This window comes from Chelonia mydas, chromosome 4 (genome assembly GCF_015237465.2).
Source record: "Chelonia mydas isolate rCheMyd1 chromosome 4, rCheMyd1.pri.v2, whole genome shotgun sequence".
Taxonomy (NCBI): Eukaryota; Metazoa; Chordata; order Testudines; family Cheloniidae; genus Chelonia; species Chelonia mydas.
Window position 1 is genome coordinate 32,880,339 of NC_057852.1, and position 22,734 is coordinate 32,903,072.

The following is a 22,734-nucleotide window of genomic DNA, read 5'->3' on the forward strand; positions in this document are numbered from 1 at the left end:
TATATGTATTGCCCATAAAAGTGGTGCTTCATCTCCAGGCAATCCAATGACATCTAAGATTTCCTTGGGTCTTCTACATATTTAAAATACAGTAATTTTAGCATAGTGTTTGGAACACTGATCTGAGACATGAGGGAGCACATATCCTGGAGTATTCTTGAGGATACTAAAATAAACGATAGCAATAGTTTAGACCCAAGCACACACTATTTCTCCATTCCATAATATTACAATTTCTAGGCACAATCCTCAATACTCCCCCCAAAATTTAAAAGTTAATCTGATAGAGTAAAATGCACTTCCCTAAAAGATTATGCATTCTCTCACAACGTTGCTTTACAACAGCAAAATTCGGAAATGCATATTTAAAAGTGCACCTGTGTTCAAATAACTATGCTTCTTATTTGGTACTAAAAGACAGGGAGCGGGGGAAATGATCCATGAGCTGAATATACAGTGTCCCAACAAAATGTTAAAAAGCAGGTAAGGTTGCTCAACTGCATATATCACCAATACAACAATTATTAAAAAAAAAGGAAATAAAAAGCCACCACAGGAAATCCCTAACTCAATGTTCACCCATCCACCATAGTTTTGCCATATGTATATTACCTCACCCAGACACGCCCACCATAATGCACATCTTTCCTCTTCATCTCTGCATAAAATGCGCAACACTTATCTCCAACCATAAATGCCAATTATTGAAAAAACAGTTATGCATAAACCACCACATCACTTAAGCAACATGGACAGGCAATAGTTTCCCATATTAATACACTACAACCTATTGCTACATAAAAAAACTCCCTTTATTAACAATCACCCAATACAACACACTGAAACATAAACCATTAATTAAAATCTACAGGATTCACACATTAGCCATCTACTTCAATATATCAATTCAACACTCCAACCAGTAAGAAGGTGGCTATTTCTAACACAGTTGGAGTAAACGTTGCACTGTTTTGCATGGAAGTAGGGAACTCTTAGTGCACAGATGGCTCAAGCACTCCGCACCCCTGGCACTCTTGCTCGGTTCGCTGAGACAAAGCAGGAGTGGAGGTGGCTACGAGCACCTCTGATGAGATTCTGGGCTCCCTGCTCCCAACACCTCTGCATATCACTGCTAAATCCAAAACTCCCCAAAGCTTCTCTCACTCAGAAATCAATCGGAGTTAGGTGCCTAACCCGCTCAGGTGTTTTTGAAAATCCCACTAGGTGCTAATCTACATCTCTCAGCACCTAAATACCTTTGAAAATTGGGTCCTTAGGCACTTTTGAAAATCCCACCTGCGAATCCTAATAGACTCTATATTAATTCTGGGGGGAGGGAGGGCTGAGGTGGGGAAAAGGGTTGTTCATTTGTGTTTAACATGGTTGAGAAGAAAAATACGCAACCTTTAATTTTTTTGCTATCCTTTTTGGGAACACTTAGTTTCTCTGAAAATGTTTTATTTTTCCTTTTTTTTTGGCCTATAGTATAATGACAGATTAATACAAAGGAAGTCTTTTCATCAGTGAAATGCGATCTGGCTCCACATTTCCATTTTAAAATTAAATACGTTTCTCCTCTAAAAGAAATGCAGCCCAGTAATTCCCTGCCAAAAATCCCATCAGAGCAATAAAAAAATTACATATATAAACATTTTAATTGCAAACATTACTATAGGTTAATCAGTACTATGAAATAAATATTTACCCACTTTCAGCAGTTTTACTTTTGCCAAACTGAAGTCAAACTAAAAACAACTTTCCATCTGCATTTCCCTGGCCTTCCAAACTACACTGGGTGGCCATAGTAGATCAGGAGGCATCTGGCATCTTGAAGACAGTTTGATCAATTAGCAAGTTCTGCAAGATGGCAAGAGACTAAAGAGACTGCTGGAAGGCACAGTGCCAAAGGACTGCATATTCCCCACTGTCCTCTTCTTTTATCATAAGGAGTTTTCACAGTAGAATAAGTCAGCAAATGTCAAGAATTGAGCAATTAAATAGAAAAATGTTAACTTCTGATGAATGACTTTTAGGTCATAATCAAAGTTATACTGGAATGAGCAATTTCTTACCTGATAATTTTCTGTTAACAGCTTCTCTCCTCATGTATCACTACTGGGTTAATATCATTTACCTAAGAAATTTGGAGGCAATCCAATGTTGCTGTAGGCTCCAGCACTAAGTCCCACCCTGCAGCTCAGGCCACCAGAAGAGTTCTTCCAAAACTGTAAAAATCCTCCAGCAATGGATTAGCATTAAAATAATAACTTGATTTATATATAACAACCTTAAATCAATTAAATGGTCAAGTCTTTTTAGGGAAAAAAAATTTCAATTTGTTACAAATTGCATTCTAGTCATTTACCAGACCACCAGGGTAGGTTGAATAAGGAGAGAATCTGCTAACAAAGAGAATTACCAGGTCATAAATTTCTCATTCTGTTGCACAGCTTTTTTCCTCTTTCATCACTAATGGGAAGTAGTGTACCACAGAACGAGGGAGTGAAAGGAAAAGAAGAGAGTTTTAACTACTGTAATAGAATAACAGGCAGAAACAGACATTCACCCCATATTCAGCAAGAGATTTGTAATTTAAAGGAATTATTTGGGAACCAACCCAGTAGCACCTCCTACAAGTAGATACCTGCGCAGGGGAATCGAAACCTACTTTGCAAATCTTCCGCAGATGCAGCTTCCCGCAAGGCCACTAGAACCACTGTAGAGGGAGCTGTGAATCTTTCTTCATGAACAGTTTTTCAGATGCCTAGCATTCCAACTGGTGCAGGATTTTAACATCTTGTCTGCAGCAACTTTGAAGACCTAGGCTGGGGTGGGCAAACTTTTTGGCCCGAGGGCCACATCGGGATGCGAAACTGTATGGAGGGCCGGGTATGGAAGGCTGTGCTCCACCCCCATCCAACCCCTCCCACTTCCCGCTCCCTGACTGCCCCCCTCAGAACCCGCGACCCATCCAACACCCCCTGCTCCTTGTTCCCTGACCACCACCTCCCGGGACCCTCTGCCCCTTCTGAACTGCTATTTTGTTATACCACTGGATGCAGAAGATCTGGTGGCCTGATCTGAAGGGCAAGGCTTAGTCCTGGAGACTCCAGCAATAACAATGGATCACATCCAAAACTCCACAGGTAGCATTACCCATTAGTGATGAAGGAGGAGAGTAGCTCTGCAGCAGAAAGGAGATGAAATCTCAATTTTTCAGGGCTGAAGACAGATTAGTTATTAGGGATTAGGATGAGACTTTCATGGGGCCAGATTACCCCATATCAACCTATCAAGAAGTTGCTTGCAGCTTTCTAGTGCTATCCACTAATGGAGATAGGATACTGAACTAGACAGACCTTGGGTCTGATCCCATACGGCTATTCCTGTGTAAAAGAGCAGCTCTCACCAAGAACTACTTCAAGATATACAGAAGAGCCCAAACTGACAAACATAGGCAAGGGAATGAACAGTTTTTCCATTTGGCATGCAAGTGGCCTATACTGGAACTGGAAAAGGTTCAGAAAATGGCAACAAAAATTATTAGGGGTATGGAACAGCTTCCGTATGAGGAGAGATTAATAAGACTGGGACTTTTCAGCTTGGAAAAGAGAGACGGTTAAGAGGGGATACGACTGAGGTCTATAAAATCATGACTAGTGTGAAGAAAGTAAATAAGGAAGTGTTATTTACTCCCATTAGTCTCAACAGATGACTCCCAGCTCCCATTAGTCTCAACAGATGCTGAGCACAAATGCAAAAATCTGTCCACTTTGTTTAGGTGTTTAAACAGGAGCTATTGCATGCAGGGCTCTTTTGAAAATCTGTCCCTTAGAGTCTTAGAAGATGGGTATTCCTCATGTCACATAGACAAAGGAACAGTATTTCTCGTGTATTTCCAAAGTCACTGCTATTTCTGTTAGCAATATATTCAAGCAGACTAGGTTGTCAACAGAAAGATTCCGGAACTTAAAAGAATAGAACATTACTACAATTACTTCCCCTACATCAAGGAAAAATAGTTTTAAGACTACAAATCTCAACAGTAGGAAAATGTGAAAGTTACAGTTCCCACAGCAATTTTAAACACGGCCATACTGCATCTGTGCACTATTTCTGATTACTTGTCAGACTGAAATATATCCTGAATGAAAAAGGTAGGAAATAACACTTATTAGAAACTTTACCTTTGCATTTCCTGACTTTTTGTTAAAATTTCAATCTTAAAGCAGCATTTAAATATTAAAACATATTGTTTGTTTTTAATATGCACTTATATACACTCACACATTTTAAAAACTGAGACATGCCAACTTTTTTTTCCTACATTACTTTTTGTAAAGTTCATAGTTACAAGCTTCACTCATTCCATCAGCTCAACTTTGCCATTTTTTTTCCCTCTTGATAAGCTATTTACTGAAGGGAGAAATTTTTTTCTTTAAAAAGCAAATTCTGTGTAGACTATGCCACATTGAACAGAACTGACATTCCTCTACAGCCAAACACAGAACTGTTTTTAGAGAAGTGAGGAACTTGTTTAACGTCTGTCTGTAGATAATCCTCATTAACATAACAGGTGGATAGAAAGACTGCAAGTAATACTCACTAGATTCCAAAGTGTAACATATCGTGTGATTCCATGTATGTTTTAGATATTTTTCCTAGTATTCAAAATAAGCCTAAGGGATTTAGGCATCCAAATCCCACTGAATTTCACTACAAGTTGAGCACCTAATTCCCTCACCTTTGAAATCCCAATCTAAGTGTGTTATGAGTAAAACCACTTGGAGTCTTTTTATGATGTAATCTTGGATAGGACAAAGTAACACCTACCGATTAAATATCTTCGGCTCTTATGGAACTAGATTTTTTTGTAACCAAGCAGCAGTTCTGTGGCTTCTAGTATAACCAGTTATACAATTAGTTCTTAAGCAAATTTTCTTCTTTCGTTGTTAGTTGTAATATTTTCAGTGTGTGGCTTAGCTGTACAATATATAGTAAGTAACTGACTGAAAATGATAGAGAAGTTCAGCGGATATCAATTTATCCCCTTAACAGGAAATATTCTCATGTTTGTCAACCTTCACACTTTTTGATGTGAACAAGTGGGGGGGGGGGGGAGGGGAATTAAATTCAGCTTAACAAGTACAGCACCTTGTGCATGTGCATGTTTTCATTCAGTGTACAATCCTGATGCCTTAAAATTCTACCTATCTTGAGGAAGAGTGTGTCTTTTATAGGAAATCAATAGAATTCACCCTGCAAGTTAGAAAATTCCCTGCAGGGCAGGTGACCTTTTAAGACTCCAAGGGTGTAGCTTACAGAATATTGCACTTGATAGTGTGAACACAAAATTTTTAAAACTACATTCTTATCCTCTCATAAAAATAACTATAAACTAACATACATAACATAAAATAGACACACTGAGTTAGACGGTAATTAAAATGTCTTAAAAGAAAAATACCAGGCAACCACTGAGAAAAAAAAGTGATACAGAAGATCAGAGTGAGACTGTTATGTTACTGTGACATTAGAAACATGCAACTTTAGAAATAAAAATTGCTTCAGCAAAAAGTTAGGTTTAAACAGACTTCTGCAGACACCTATAATCATCTTCCTACTCCAAACATTTACATGCAAAAATGTAAATTCGCATTTTTACAGTTTTAAGAGTCAAAGGCCTGCTTCTGCAGCTGCTTCATACACAGATCTCCTATTGAAAGATGAATATCCTATGTGTTAGGTAACTATGCATGACACTGTATTCTGCATTAAATTATAATGCAAGTGTTAACACGGCAAGAAACACAGGATTTAACGTTTAAGAGGGGAGCTCATATAGTATCAAAGTACTGTGCAAATACTGGAACCAGGAACTAATTACAGAATTACCACCGTACAACTGGTATGAATTTTCACCTTGACCACAGCTAGACAGCACATGTACCGGATTCCACTGCTGATGAGAGCTATGGGTACAAACAAAGCATCTGAAGTCTATTTTACACATTTGCACCATGAATACACCATCACTTACACAAGCAACATGCAGATGGGCCACTATAGCTGTTGGGCTTTTCCTGATCTCTAAAGGAAAATTTTATGTTTTATACCAAGGGTGGCCAATCTGTGGCTCCGGAGCCACATGCAGTTCTTCAGAAGTTAATATGCGGCTCCTTGTATATTCCAGGACAGGAGCTACAGGCGCCAACTTTCCAAAGTGCCGAGCAGGGGTGGAGGGGTGCTCACTGCTCAACCCCTGGCTCTGTCCCCTCCCCCCCCCCCCCCCGCCATTCCCATCCCCTCCCCTGAGTTTGCCATGCCCTCTACTCCTACACTCCACAAAACAGCTCATTAGGAGGTGCGGGAGGGAGAGGGAGGCGCTGATCAGCAGATGGGAGGGGAACTGATGTGGGGCTGCTGACATATTACTGTGGCTCTTTGGCAATGTACATTGGTAAATTCTGGCTCCTTCTCAGGCTCAGGTTGGCCACCCCTGTTTTGTACTATCATACTGCTAATAACAACCAAGAAATCTCAGCCACAATGACATCTGGTGGAGGATACAACTGATGTTTCATTAGAATAATTTCAAAAAGCTTTAGAATCATATAAAGTGTAAGTGTGAGAGGCAAGAACATAATCAGCAACTATTGTCCAAGTGTGATGCATTCATATTCCTTGACAATGCGCTCATCTTCCCCAGTGGTTGAAGCAGTTAAGGTTTTTATATGGCATTTGCCCTTTTTGGAGTTGATTCTTTTCCTTCAGAGATAACTGTCAGGACTGCAAATATAGTTTCCTAGCTGGTTACCCAACACACCATAAAAAGAGGTTTTTAAAGTACAAAAATGCTAAATTGAGGCCTACAAAACATGCCCATTAAATCTTTACGGACTGGAAAACCATGTACATCCTGTTGATAACCATACTGGCTTAACAGCTGCCTGTTGTTCTGTAAATCATTTGCGCTAAAGAAACAAATCTGGTACCAATGTCTTCTAAATGACCTACAGAAAATGATTAAAGGAAGAGTGTCTTTTTTTTTTTTCCCTTAGCTGGTTAAAATACATTACTGGCAGGCTGCTTTCTGAGGTCATTGGAAATGCTGCATAAATTAGGGGATGTTTCTTATTTTATTCAGTATCACGACTGAAGGTTGTGGGTAGAGTTTTGTTCAAATCCCTCTTACACACTCAAGATTTTCACTTGGAAAACATGGAAACAGGGACACTGTATTCATAAGCGACTTAATTTACAGGTTTTTGGTTTTCTTAAACCACAACAGAGTACAAGAAGTAGCCAAAAGCAAGAACATTGTTAATGTCAAAAGAGAGAATTTTTTTTAAAAAAACTGCATGAATCTAGTTTTAGTGAAAGGTGGCAACACATCCACCGCAAGCAACAGCACAAGCTTCCCATAGTGCCTAGCTAACACGTCTCAACTGTGATCTGGAGCTACCTTTCTCTGTGGGTGAAAAGGCCGCTCAGTCTCCATAACTACCTTGCCTGCCAACGAGAGGTCACTGAACATTAAATGTCACTGCTGATTTTTGCTATGTGGACTCCCTGTCTACAGTAACTAGACTAAGTCCATCACAACGCCATCAGACGGTTAATTTTCAGTTACTGTGAACCTAGTCAGGATCTGAACTTCCCATGGCCCGATGGAAAAAAAAAAAAAAATGGTAATGAGATATAGAACCAATGTCCCCTGAGCCAAATAATCTCCCCCAAATGTCAACATTTAATTCTCTTTACTGTATCCCACAACCTCTAGAGGGTTCAATTTGAATGCAAACCTCTAAATAAAATCTTGCCAAAAGTTATTTCATAGTCATTTTTATGTAATGCCGTAAAGCAATTCTCCCTAGATTAAGTTTGCCAAAGACACACACCCATCCACCCACCCCACTGTCCCAATTTTAATTGGGACATAAAACTAGGATCTCTAAAATCCCTGTTTTTTGGCAATTATTCAATATGTTACAAGACTTTATAACTTCATCTAAAAAGAAAAGGTGAAGAGATATGTATCATCATGTCTTTTTAACAGAAAAAAGGAAACAGCATCTAAAAATCTGACACTGCTCTGTCTCCCATCTCCCACTTTAAACCCATTACTACATAGAAACAGATATTTGCCTGAATAGGAAAGAGATTTCTGTGGTGCTGTTTGCTAAGGAAGAGAAGATTATTATTAAAGGCTCAACTGCCAGTTTAAAAAAAAAAATACACAGCGCAATAATACAAAGCATTACAGAGTAACACTGGCATTGTTTTTATACTCTCACAATTTATCTACCTCCGTTGGTCCAGCATACATCATGGGAGATGGAAATATGGCCACCACTGTTGTTTCTGGATTCAATATTCCTTCCTCCAGTACTGCCGCATGTTGCTTCATACGCCACATCAGAGGAACATCATCCTCCTTTGTCCAGCCACCAAGTGGATGCAAGAGCAGAACTGGACGCCGGTAGCCCCGTTCTAGAAGCTGCTTATGGGTATCCTGCATTAACAGAGCATGGCCATTGTGCACTGGGTTGCGCAACTGGAATGCAAAGACAGCATCTATGGAAAGAAAAAAGGACCAAAATGGTTAGAGTTACTATTTGTGAAGTTCAGACCATGAGCAGTAGACTGCATGATTCAACAATGTTAAATTGTGATCACTGCTTTATGTACTTTATCAGCATTTTCGAACTAGCCAATCAGCATGGATTCAAACCTTACGCACAGGGCAGAAGCAAAAAATAAGTCCAGGTTTTGGTTATCAAGTTGTGTCAATAATGGATTGCCTATACAATTATGTTAATCACTCAGAAAATTAGACTACTGCAATGAGCTCTACACAGCGCTACTCCCCATTAAATGTATTCAGAAAAATAGACTGAAAAACAAGTCTGCTTACTGAGTGGGGCATCTCTCCAAGAGCACATTGCAGCTGTGATCCATGATCTGTACTGGTTACCAAGAGGTTCTCAAACCAGGGTCCATAGAAAGCTAGCTGGTCCCATGGTCCCTCCCACGCAGTGGTCTGCATCTCCTGTCTGGGAGCGTGCTAGCCACTTGCATATACTAGCATGAGCAGGGACAGCTGCTGGTGAACCTGGTGCTCGCCCAGTGGGTAGGGCTAGGGGCGGTACAGCCATGCCAGAGGAGCTGCCCAGGCTCGGCACTCATAGAATATCAGGGTTGGAAGGGACCTCAGGAGGTCATCTAGTCCAACCCCCTGCTCAAAGCAGGACAAATCCCCAGTTTTTGCCCCAGATCCCTATATGGCCCCCTCAAGGATTGAACTCACAACCCTGGGTTTAGCAGGCCAATGTTCAAACCACTGACCTATCCCTCCCCCTTGGCTCCTGCAAGTGGCAGCTGACCTGCTGCTGCAGTTCCTGGCACGGTTGCTGGCCATGGCCCTGCTGGACTTGCTCATTTACAGGTAGAGCCCTGCAACACCGCAGATATCCGCGGATATAAATTTTGTATCTGCTCAAGGCTCTACCGATTGGATTCTGGATGAAATTTAAGATACTGGTTTTGGTTTAGGTATACATAATATCCATAGAAGAAAATGTTATGTAATACATGAACCAACGCACCCCTATTATCTAGAATACACAAACTTTTCTCCATAAGCAACAGCAATGGCATTTGTTGAACATAAAGCTGCCAGAGTGATCCAAATCCAGTAGCTTGCTGCTGAACTCTACCAAACAGGCATCACATTAGCAGTGATCCCAGAACATGAAAGTTCTTTGGACACGGAGGTCTTAATGAACTAGTCTACAAAATAACCAGATCATAAACTTGAGGAAGCACACAGTCTACAGACTATCTGAGATGTCAATAGAATTCTTTTAATATCCCCCCTCGTTTCCTGCCTCTTCCCTCCCTTCCACCTGCCCCCACTATAAAAGGAATGTAGCCTACCTTTTACAAGGGGATTTGACACAACCTAATAGGTCTCTTCCACCTTTAATCACCATAGTAGAGTTTATGTAGCGTAAGCAGCTGACATAGGTAGACTAGAGTTAATATTACCTTAAAATCATTTCAACAATACATCAAACCAAAAAAACCACAGTGTTTTTCCTTCCACTGAAAATCAATGAAGGACATGAGGATCATGCATGACTGCACAGTAGCACCACCAACTTGTTATAAGGAAATAATGAAGCCAGGATAACAGGTTTTTCAGATGTCAGACAACTGTTTGTCTGCTCACTGGATAACTAAGACTTAAAGTAAGGATTCTATATCTCAAACTCTGTATAGCTGATTTGGTTCCATCTTTTACCTCCCTCTCCCACACCTTACAGTGCTTTCTTAGCAGCCCGTTTGTTGCGGCTCCGCTAGAAGAGCAAAGAACAAACAACTTTACTGCCAAGCCATTACCACTTGGTCTGTTACTTATTTATCTAACAGGAACCTCTAAAAACGGAAAACAAATAAACTAACACAATGGTTACTTTTCTCTGATGTGAAGCTAGTAATTGGATCCGAAATACTTCTAAAAAAGTTCCAATACCTTTTGTTATACTAGTTTCCTTGCAAGGCTCATGTGTTTTGTTCCCAAAGAGCAGCATGGAATAGATTTTAATTAAAAGAGTGTAAAAGGCAATGAAGATAATATGTAAGGAAAAACACTATAAAGGCATTCCAAAGAATTACAGAACACCAATAATATTTGGCTCATTTAAAAGGCAGTCATCAAAGGCGACCTGAAAAAAAAACTATACTTGTGCTTTTGGGGGGGTGAGGGGGAGGGCGGGTTCTTTATGATCTACAAAGGAGTCTGAAAGATTTTATTTTTAAGAAAGGGTTTTTTTTTTTTTTGCCCTTCAAGCCATCAGAAATACCAATTGTCTTCCCTGGTTTTGCTGGAGGACTTCTTTGAGGACTCGGGAACTGAAGAGGGAGCATTCTTGGCATTCAACTGAAGGATCAGGGATGTCAAATCTTTCACAGAAAAAAGCCACGTACCCAACCTCCACCCCACCAAGAGTTTGTCAGGAGTCTGAGTTTCACAGGTATTAACACACCCACACAGTTAAATTTAGACAGCCTGACAAAACATGGCTTCCTCTCCAACTAGTTCAGATTTCAGTCTTTAGTTCGTCAAGCTAATCCAGTCCTCTAAAGGGGTGGGTGTGTGTGTGTGTGTGTGTGTGTGTGTGTGTGTGTGTGTGTGTGTGTGTGTGTGTGTGTGTGTGTGTGTGTGTGTGTGTGTGTGTGTGTGTGTGTGTGTGTGTGTGTGTGTGTGTGTGTGTGTGTGTGTGGACACATTATTTCTAACAAACAAAAGCAGTCAGGCTCTCTTTTACATCTGGAAGGAGAAAAAAGGCACTTGCTTGTTGTTGAAGATTACCTTTCTGGCTCAATATTGCAATGGCTTAGTGAATTATTTCTGAAGAACTGAATTAAATCAATCAATCAGACTTGTACTCTTTTATCCAGCTGGGAACATACTGGGGAGAGGTTTAGTGTACATCTTCCTTATGATCATTTAAAATCATGCTGCACCACAAGCCAGTGTTATCTCTTCTTTTCCTGAGTTGTGGAATGTAGTTGTGGAGCAGCCATCTAGTGGTTTCTGAACGGTACTGGGAAGACAGATCTTCAATGGTCACTGACTTGCTATGATGCCTTGGGCAAGTAACAGCTCACCCAAATTTTAAAGAATATGTCAGCCCATTTTTCATCTAGAAGACAGAATTTCAAGTTTTCCAAGATACTGAAAACATTTTCAAAATACATGTCCCACAAATGATGTTTGTCCCTCCTGGGCAAGAAGCCCATTCAGTCTTGCAGCAGTAAGCTCCTGGATAATATGGAGAATACTAGGATACAGCTACAAAAGTGACTCACCAGCATTCATTTCTTTGAATTTCTGCTTTAGTTCAGCAGGAGTGAGACGGTATTGGTCAAGACCATCATTCCAATAAATACGGTCAAGGACTTGTAGATCTCCACCAATAAGCCAGTCCCCTTGCTCCATCACCATCTAGAAGAAAGAGTGGAAGAGGTTTTGTCAGCATATAAATTAAAACAAAAACACTTCAGTTACAGAAGAAAGTTGTCAGCTGAACATCCAAAGGATTGCACTTCAATGCAATTGCTAAAATCTGTTTTGAGTTAATTCTATTTTATAGAGACTCTCTGAGTCTAAGTGGTAATTTTTAAAATCAACGAAATGTGATCTGAATCAGTTACATTGTAGGGCAAAGAAGGTGAGAATAACTAATCTGTGACCGGCACGTGTATTTCCCTTCAAAATGCTGCATAGAAATGAAAAGTAACTAACATCTTAACAGTGTAATTATGCAACATCCACAGCCAAAAGGTGTAGATGCCTGGGAAGCTTCCTACTTCAGGACACATGCCATTTAATTGTTGTTCAAACTTCTTACTCCCAGTATTGTAATGAAGCCTACAAAAGCTCTACAACCCAAAATCAATAAGTAACAACAAGCATTTAGTAGCAAATAAAGAAATAAAGTTTTGATTGACTATTCATCCATTACAATGAATTACATTTGTGACTAAAACTGAAATCTTAAGGATTTTTAAAGTTTTTAGATTTATTTTGCCTTGACTTTTATTGATCTGTGTCATAACAGGTATTTACTTATTTATAACTTTTAAGAAGTAGTGTCATCTCATCCTTTATCACCAAATATTAATTTATGACAAATGTTAAGACGACAGAGCAGAAGCGTATGTGTGGAAATCTAAGTATGAAATTCATATTCTTGAAAGGCTAGAGCTGCCTTTATGCAAGGATATACAAATGAGCAACTGAGCCAGTAACTGCTCAGTTGTTGTACGAAAGAGCAATTGTGTGAATAAATTTATCCTTAAATTCCAGCATTATGGAACTTGAAGAATACAAAATTTGTGCCACATCTGCATTCAAAATGTTACAATAAAGGATTTTTTTTTTAAAAACTACACAAATCAGGATATTGAAGTAACTAAGCCTAGAATATCTGCTCCAGCCAAGTTGCACCTGTTGGCAAATCTAACTTATGTCGGGCTTCCAGTTCTCCAAAGGGATCATTCCAACAGCTAGGGATCACTACAGTTTAAGAATGCCAAAATGGTGCCCTTTTCTGCAAAAAAGCCTGCTGAAATGGAGGCCCAAGGGCAGAAAAAAAAGGGGCATGTGAAAAACATAGGAACTACTATACCAGCTCTATGACACCTAGACAGTGCTCTTAACTAAGGGGAATTCTAAGGGGCCAGATCCACTGCTCTGGGCTGATAACGTGGTGCAAAGCTGCTGAGCAGACATGAGAAGAGGGCTCATATTTTCTATACCAATCTTAACCAAGTCATATTGCGATTGGAGGCATACTATAAGGTGGCATTCACCTGTTGTATGCATTCCATTGTCTTGGATTTCTTTAACCGATATAATTGTCAGCTTTTACTGAACTTGCAATCTCACCATCCATCTGTCATATCCACCGGACCTGTCATTGTACAGGATGGAACGCATGATCATTGAAATAATTTTAGCAACAGCTAAATACGCAATATTCCAGATATAGTCATATTTCCGCAAGAATGTTCTAATGTTCTATTAAAAAGGTTAATGTAAAGTAGGGAGGGCAGTGTGCAGTTTTCAAATTTGTGCAAGTATTAGTTGTATAGATTTTTTTAAACGTATCAATAACTTTCCCTTTTTTTAGGACAAACTCACGGTTAGTCTGAGTTTTTAAAAAATACATTGGTTTTGAGTCATCAGCATGCCAACAAGACTATTCAAAAAACATCTCAACTGAGGATAACCCAGATAATCTTTAATGCAGTATCCACATAGAGCTTACAAACCCTAACAAACAGAGTTTACAAACCTTAAGACACAGTCATGAAGACTACTCAATGATCAGAACACGCACTGTGGTAGGCAGAGTGCAAGGAGACAGGAAAGTTAATTATCCCTATGGGAGGGAACACTAAATGTTTCAATACCTTCAAAACCATCCACTATATATTCAGGGAGGATAGATACACCCTATATGCACCATGTTCATCTGCTGCTTGAGTAGGTTTGATGACCCATCTGGGCCCACCTTAAACAGAAGGCTGCATTTCCTAAGTGTACCCAAGGAGAAAGTTCTCTTCTCTGATCTATTGCTGATTCTGTGGCACAGTCAATGCGTTTCACATGTAGATCATCCACTCATTGTAGAATGCCACACTAACAAGTGAAGAGTATGCAACAGAGATCAGCTGCATCGAACAGTAAAAGCTTTACTTCTGTCTAAAAATTAAACAGAAGAGCAAAGAATTTTTGGTCCAGGTAAACAGTTGCTGGTGTCAACTCTACTCCACTTGCAACTATAACTCTACAAAAAGGATAGCTTTAATTAGAGCTAGATAAACACAGCTTTCAAACAACCTTGATGTAGGGATGTTCCTTGCATATTGTTCCCCACTGCCTGGCACAGCGTTCCTCTTTCCTGTGTTCATAAAACTCTGGGTTACGAAGAATGGCCACACGACGCCCCTCATACACCAGTGCAAGAGCTGTACATCCATCCAGTCTCTCTTTGTCTTCCTGGCTTGCTGTCAGCACTATAGGCACTGATAGGTTAATAACTCCCCCTGTAGGATAAAGAATACACACTTAACAAATGGTGACCAAATGGCATATGCAAACCCAATCTTCTCTTTCTAACAAGTTATAATACAAGCTATACATTCCATGACACATAGTTCAAGTAATTACACTTAACTGGTGCTAAAGGGGCAAATTTTAGAATAAAATACTTGAGATTGTGCTCCTCTATGAGATACAAGGTAGCTATACAGTAATTTAGGCACCAAGCCTTGAGAAGGAACCAGCGTGTTTAAAAATTGGTTCATGTGCACTAATGAAAGTGGTACCAAAACCTTCTAATCTACACAGACAGAACTATCTGTCAAAAGATTGATGCTAGACACAAATACTTGGAGTCTAAAGATAGTCCATGTTTTATGGCTGCCAGAACCGCCTTACATACTAGGGTATGTGGTTCCAGAACTGACATTCAGGGAGTAAAAGGAGGCTCTTCGCTTCTTGTTCAATGTTGCCTTTTAAATCAGAAGATCATCTAAAAATCATTTGGGCACAAACCTGCATTTTAACCTCTGGTTCCCACTAACATTTTTGTTAGTTGTACTTCAGATGCTTGGGCGAGTTCAATGTGATGCAAAGTGGTCAAAAACGTCAAAACACCTAGTGTATATTATTCAATTAATTCAGAAGTTAAGTTTTTACTACTATAATATTGAGAGAATCAACATATTTTCAGACTGAACTACCTGAACCCATATGTTTCAAAACAGATTGACAACTGAGTTGGTCAGACATTTAGCATATGTTTGTTTAGTTTAGCAATCTTATCAACTGTCAACTTCCCACAAAACTAGCCCAGAGCATGTCAATTCTAAAACTACATGTGATCATTTTTAAAGATTTACTTCATTACTACATGCTGGAAGTCTTATTTTTCTTGACAACAATAAGGGAATTAGGTTATGAGAGACTAGTGGACTAGTTATTGTAAATTAACTGAAAAAGCTTGAAGTCTTAACGTCATACTTACCATGACAAACTCCAGGGTATTCACTAGGGCAAAATCCTGTCCCCACTGAAGTCAACGGGAATTTGGCCAATGAATTCAGTGGGGTTAGGAATTCACCTCTGGCCCTTTGCTAAACTCACATCTTTGGACAATACATTTTAGAAACCTTTCAAACCTGCCCCTAGAGTCAGAAAGTTAAAAATGATGAAGTTGGCTGGAAAGAGAACATGCAATAATTTTTTATTCCCAGTCTCTCATATAATCTGAAATGAAAGGTGTGTTGCATACTTGCACTCAGAATTTAGTCTTAGTATCCAGATTCTTTGTTTTCTAAAGCAAACAAAGGACAAAATAGCACTTATTAAGCACTTAGTTGTACAAAAGAGAAACATTTACTGTGTTGCAAAAGTGTCAAACCTTTTATCAGCCAGTCTACTTGCCCACCACTAAGGTTTGGTTGCAAAAAAAAAAAAAAACAAACAAAAAAAACCCCCACAATGTTAAATAATTAATATTTCACTTGACAGTCAAAAATTGCTAACCCTGATTTACTACAAATGCATACAAACACCCTGGAAGTTAAGTAGCCTTAGGGCATAGTGGGGGCCGCACCCCAAAGATCCAGAGTAGCAGTGATAGAACCATGGGGTTCCACCTAGAGAGGTGAAGGCTGCATAGCCTGTTGCCTGAAGTGTATACTCAGGAAGAACTGTAAAGGGGTCTAAAGCGCAGCTTGCTCTATAACTATGACAAGTCTAGGGCTGCAAACTAAAGCCATGAAGGAAAAGTTTTGGGGCTACGGGCTTTGAAACTGCATTGTGCTGAAGTAAACTTTATTCGCAGAAAGAACGGGGAAAATGGGGGAATGCATTTTGTTATTTGTTACAAAATAATTTTAGCTTGTAATTAACTGCTAATACACAAATGTAAGAAAAATGTAAGGAACAGAACAGGTGAACAGAAGAAGTGATTTGGGAAAAAGGCATGTTTCAAAATGAATACCACCAAACACACACTGCCGAATGGCTGCTATCACCTCCTTAGGCACTACATTTCCTCTCTACCTTCAATCTGAAAATTGACGTTTCTTTTCTACCTCATTGAAGGACCTACCCTCAAATGACCATCTGTGAAACTACAGGCCTCTGAAGTGTTGAAAAATCTGTGATCAAAGGAGAGATTGTAGGTGTACCGACAGGGGTGCAGCTGTTTCTACCCCTCACCCCAACATCTTTCTTCCCACATGTTCCCTACATTGCTACTCTCTCCATGTGTCTGACCTAAATAAGAATCAAAGAAAGAAACAGGCAAAACTGAAAGCAGTTGCATTTACAGATACAACCAGACAAAAGAACAGAATTGCAGGACAGCTCTACACAGACAGAGATACATTCTGTTTCAAAAACAGTAACCAGACATTTTTCCAAAGAATATTAAAATAATCCACCATTTTAAAACTCTTTTCACTAAACTTTTTATCTGCATTTATAGTATCACTACAAAAGGATGTATATTTTGTTAAACAACAGTACATTCAGTCATGTACAAGATGCAAAAAGAAGCTGAAGTCTCTATACGAATGAGCTTTACAGGGCAGAGAGACAAAGAAATGGAATGGTATGGAAAGAAAGAAAGAAGTCTCAGAGGGTGGTGCAAACCTGAAGAGTATGAAATAATGGAATGGTGATAACATTTTATTATATAGGTTAGCATCTGAGAGATTTGTAAAAGAAATAAGGGGATTTAAAAGAGGTATTTATATGGAGAGAGACTAGGTATCTGGAACATTGGGATAAGACAGGAGTAACAATTGTTGGAGGCAGCATGGCAGACAAAGAATAACAGCAGGAAATGGTGATACGGGAGTCAATTCTGTAGCAAAGGGGAGCTGTAAGAGGCAAAAGCAAAATCAGACAGGCTGGAGTCCAGCAGAGCTTCAAAGGGGACCAGAAGGGCCTGAACCTTCTTCTTGGTTTTGTCTGCCATGGCTCCAAGCCTCAGCAGAGAATCACTTTGCACTCTCTTCACTCTGGCACAGCCACAGAACATGTCTTTAGACAATCTTGGTCCAGAGCTACATACTAACAGTTATTTATCAGTAAGCCTGAATACCAAAAATTAATGAGACTGGAGAAGGACAAAGTTTTTCAAAAGTGAATAGGAAAGTTTGAAAGACATATACACTGCTGAAGATAATTATTAATTGTGGAAGGTTTTCATTTATAAAACTAATCCAGTAACAAGAAGGCAGAAGCTAAAAGCAAGATATTATTTCATATTAAGTTTAATCATTTGGAAGTTTTGATTCTCTGTCCTCAGGAGAGGACACACATCTAATGCAGTTCTCTCACATGACAAATCAATGTACCACAACAAAGCTACAGAGCTGTGTGCTTCGGGTGGTTTTAAAAAGTATTTTTAAACTGAAATGCCTTACCATCCAGAAGGCAGTCAAAATGAAGGCATTGCAAGTATTCTCTCTCTCTCATAAAGCCATTAAGTGGTGTCGCCCAACCCTCTGCCAGTACTTGCACCCATTGCATATCCACCTGGTAAAGAGACAGACATACACATGCTGACACCAGTGAACTCCATGCACTGAGCCAAGTAACCTTCGAGAATTTTTTTTCAGAATACAGATATATTCTCCATACTAAATCTAATGTATATGTAAGTACAGATCAGCTTTTAATAGAGAGCATTAATCAGTAGCATAGATCTCAGTCTCTTCACAGAAAAAAAAATGCCTTTTTCCTCCTCACAATTTATAAATGAGCTACTTTTCACATTTCCAGCATCGTATTAGCTGAATTTCCAATGCTACGTTAGAAATAAATGAATTGAAATTAGTTTGTATACTGAAGGCCTTTAGTAGTTCAAATCAGCAGAATTCAGATAGTTCTGCAATGAACAAGCCATGTCTTGTACATAGGGCTACTTACATTCTTAAGCAAGAGGATGAGGGAAACACATAAAACAGAAAAATAATCTGGGCGTAACTGTTAAAAATCTTTTAATCGATTAGAAGTGGTATTTTTATAGCAAAAAGCAGTTAAGACTTTTCCCCCGTCAGCCTCATAATAATCAGACTACCACTTATTTTAGTTTAAAAGACTTATATCAGTTTACAGGGAATTTCCTCCCTTAACACTTAGTAAAGGCCACACAGTGAGATGTATCACAACTGTTTTATTATTTCTGTATGTACATTAATGAGACTGAGTCAAGAGCTTTTCACAAGGAAGAGCTTGCTGAGCTTGGGCAGGTCCGTTGTGCAAGAGTGCATGTAATACAAGTACATGACTAATATTTACTACTTTGTTTACCTCATGTTGAGACAATTAAGATGCAGATTTCTCCCACAGCTTGTGCTGGTATTTAGTAACCAAAAAAAAAAAAAAAAGGAGGGGGGAAATTTTTTTTCTAGATTGATCTATTTCTTACCAATAGAGAGAGGAAGCAATTTACAATACGAGACTAAGGAAGCTTGGTACTAGTGACCAATAAGCTACTTTAATTCAGAAAAGCAACAGATAACTTCACAGAAGGCAGCAGAGCAAGGAATCTAATAAACTGCAGTGAGAGGAAGTGTTAAAATCCACAGGTGTGGAAAAAAGACTGGAAATCTTAAGGCATCCTTCCAAGACAGATTGAGACCTTGATCCCACAAAGCACCTAAAGTTAAGCATATGCTTAAGCACTAGTAAGCTCATTAAAAAGTTAAAAGGAAAACTCATGTGCTTACAGTTAAGTCTGTGTTTAAGTGCTTTGCTGGCTCATGGCCCAATTCCTCTGAAAAAAAGAAGAATACAAGGAACAAAAAGCAGCCAGTCTGTGTTTTCAAAAGACTGGCTCAAATATGAACTGGAAGAGTAGTAAATTAATCAAATAAGAACAGAGTAGGTCAAGGCATCCAGCAGGGAAGCCAAGGGGAGCGAAAAAGCAGCATGAGGTCATGATAGCTAAAAGCATAAAAGAAAAATAAGTGACAGGAAAAAAAATGTAACTTAGTTAATAAAAAGAAAAGGATGAAATTACAAAGAGTCACCTTCTATAGTATAAATCTGTCTTTAAGAAAAATAAAAAAGCCTGGACATTTGTAAAATAATTAAGAACTTGTACAAAAAGTTATCTATAAAAGGCAGGTAGGAGACTGCTTTGTTTAGGAAACTAGAAAACATATCATCCAGACCATCCGACTCATGTCATAGAGATGTTAAAGGAATTAACTAAAATTTTTTAAAATGCTAACAATTAGTTTTGAGGTCATGGAGACTCAAAGATACCAAAAGATCAGCAAAGCGGATGTTGTAGCAATCTTTAAAAAGTTACAGTGTGTAACTAGTTTTAGGTACTGTGCTATGCCTCCTGAATGACAGATTAGACTCTGGCTTCAGCTTCAGAAATCAAATCACTGAAACACAATACCATTACTCCTCTACCTTATTTATTTCCAACGTTAGCAGAGTCTCTGCATCACTTTTGGCCAATTTCAGCTTGTTTTCTGGCACATACAGCTCTTTCACCTCATAAGAGGCATCCACCGGTACAATGTCCTACATAAAAAAAAGAAAGAATCATAATTCAGTACTCACTCAAAATGCTTTTCAGCTGCTGAACATATGGTCAAGGTAATATTTTATTGTTGCAGAATCTCTCTGAGCGGTATACATCTTAAATCATTTTTATTCAGTTGAAAACCAAATTTATTCTAAAAGTTTGATATATTGCTAGCCAACAAGTTGGCTAGAGGTATTAATTTTTGCATAGGCGAAGTGCCCTTATAAGGAACCTTTTTCTGAACTCTTATAATTATATAGTATGGTATAAACTCTAGCAACTACAGAGTAACTATTTATCACTGAACTGAATACAATTTTTCATTAGTACTGTACTTGTCATTTACAAATTTAGCTCGTGTCAGGGCATGTAAAATTTTTTTAAACTTTATTTACTTATGCAGAAAGAGAGAACATTCATTCATTTTGGAATTTAAGCAACTAATTGCACAGGAGACTTTAGCAAGGTTAACAAAGCGGTGCAAAATGCGCTTCTCAAGCAAATTTGATTACCACAAAGCACTGGCACAAATTTAAATATTACATGTAAATAGTGGATAATACAAGCGCACCAATCCAAACACTAACATGAAGTAGTTTTACACAAGAAGTTTTACTGAATTCAATGGAAACAAACACTCTGTGCATGAAGTTATACATGTATATAAGTGTTTGTAGGATTGGGACTTGAACTAAAGTCTTCACAAGAGAAAACTGCCCAGATGAAAAAATTTCAAGCTTCCTCTTCTGTTTCTTGGTATACTGATTGTCATCCTCAGTCTCTCTCTAGCCTTATCCTCCTTATCCTTATCCCTCGTTCAAGATGTCTGACATGGCAGTCAGATAGCAACAATAAAAGTACTATGATAGACTTCTGCTATAACCCAAAATCCAAATCTACATCATTTAAAGTCTAAAATAAAAATTAAATGTCTATTCCATGTCTGTCTATTTTAAAAATGTATATTGTGTAACAGATTCCATGAGATGTACAGGACACACACAAGTGTCTATTCACCATCTTAGAGAAAAATGATAAATATTTAAAGGAGGAACACCATATAATTTCACTAGAAAATTAATTCCTCTCCAATGATGGCTAGTTTCAGAATCCAACCAAGTGTTCCAGTCGTATTAGTAACTAAAGTCAGTGAAACATTTGTCAGTCAGCTACTATAATTTTTAGATTATGATGTCCCTTTTTGCAAAACTTTTAGCTGTGTTCTGTTTTTGACACAGGCAAAAAACTGGTGCAGACAGCTTTAAAATAAGTCATTTGCAAAAACATAGCATGAATATAAATCTATTCCTAAATTCTTCCATTTCCTGAAACTAATATACAGATTGGTGCTTCTGTAATTCGCTGACAGTTTGTTCTTAGTGTTTCAAAAAGGAATGTTCTTTGCATCTTAGGCAACTGGCATCATTTGAGTAAACTGCATGACAGATCATGGGTGTCATTTGCAGAAATCAAGGTGGGACAGAGAAGTGATAAAGCACCTGTAGTTATGGAAAAAAGGAGGAATGTCTGGCCAATTATTAGACAAGTAACTAATAAATCTCCATAGACAAGAGTGAAAATAATGCCATCTCTAAGAACTAGTTTACGTGAAAAGGAAGCTCAAACAAATATACATGGCACAAAAGCTGCTGGTTTTATTTGCTGTTCATTAAGATTTGCACAATACAAATACATGCCACTGCAGGAAAGAAGGCAAAATGAGCATTCTCCTCCCCCACAAACGACACAGCAGAATCATGGCTATGAGAGCTCTATTGCATAGTAAACCATCTTCTCAACCCAGATTGCACATCCTATACACCAGACTTAAGCATCGACTGATGTGAAGAGCAGTCTGCATACTTTGCTGACAAGGTCGACTGAATACATATGGGGCTACCTGGGAAAGAAGATTCTAGCACTGACCAGATAGTATTATCCATTCCACTGCACCTGACTGAGTTTGGTCCCATCACACATGCCAAAGCTCAAGAAGCCCTGAAAAATACTTTAAGACACAAAAAAGAAAAGGAGTACTTGTGGCACCTTAGAGACTAACAAATTTATTAGAGCATAAGCTTTCGTGAGCTACATCCGATGAAGTGAGCTGTAGCTCACGAAAGCTTATGCTCTAATAAATTTGTTAGTCTCTAAGGTGCCACAAGTACTCCTTTTCTTTTTACAGATACAGACTAACACGGCTGCTACTCTGAAAACTATAAGACACAGGAAAACAAGGGGAAATAGGCTTGAATAGAGACTGGGAGTGGCTAAGTCATTATGCAAGGTAACCTAAGTTAATTGTATCCAATTTGCAAATGAATTCCAATTCAGCAGTCTCTCGCTGGAGTCTGGATTTGAAGTTTTTCTGTTGTAATATCGCAACTTTCATGTCTGTAATCGCGTGACCAGAGAAACTGAAGTGAAGTGATCTCCGACTGGTTTATGAATGTTATAATTCTTGACATCTGATTTGTGTCCATTTATTCTTTTACGTAGAGACTGTCCAGTTTGACCAATGTACATGGCAGAGGGGCATTGCTGGCACATAATGGCATATATCACATTGGTGGATGTGCAGGTGAACGAG

The 22,734-nt window shown here is 38.8% G+C and overlaps 1 protein-coding gene across 2 annotated transcripts in view; it reads right to left on the minus strand.

Annotated features, from left to right (window-relative positions):
- The window catches only part of PAPSS1 (3'-phosphoadenosine 5'-phosphosulfate synthase 1), a 75,942-nt gene that overhangs the window by 11,324 nt on the left and 41,884 nt on the right, over nucleotides 1–22,734 (minus strand). For both annotated transcript variants that reach the window (XM_037897014.2, XM_037897015.2), the window contains exons 6-10: nucleotides 20,027–20,140; nucleotides 18,022–18,133; nucleotides 14,417–14,622; nucleotides 11,878–12,013; nucleotides 8,309–8,577 (exon numbers count right to left, since the gene is read on the minus strand). In XM_037897014.2, the coding sequence (XP_037752942.1) occupies nucleotides 8,309–8,577; nucleotides 11,878–12,013; nucleotides 14,417–14,622; nucleotides 18,022–18,133; nucleotides 20,027–20,140 (837 nt within the window). The remainder of the gene's footprint in view (nucleotides 1–8,308; nucleotides 8,578–11,877; nucleotides 12,014–14,416; nucleotides 14,623–18,021; nucleotides 18,134–20,026; nucleotides 20,141–22,734) is intronic.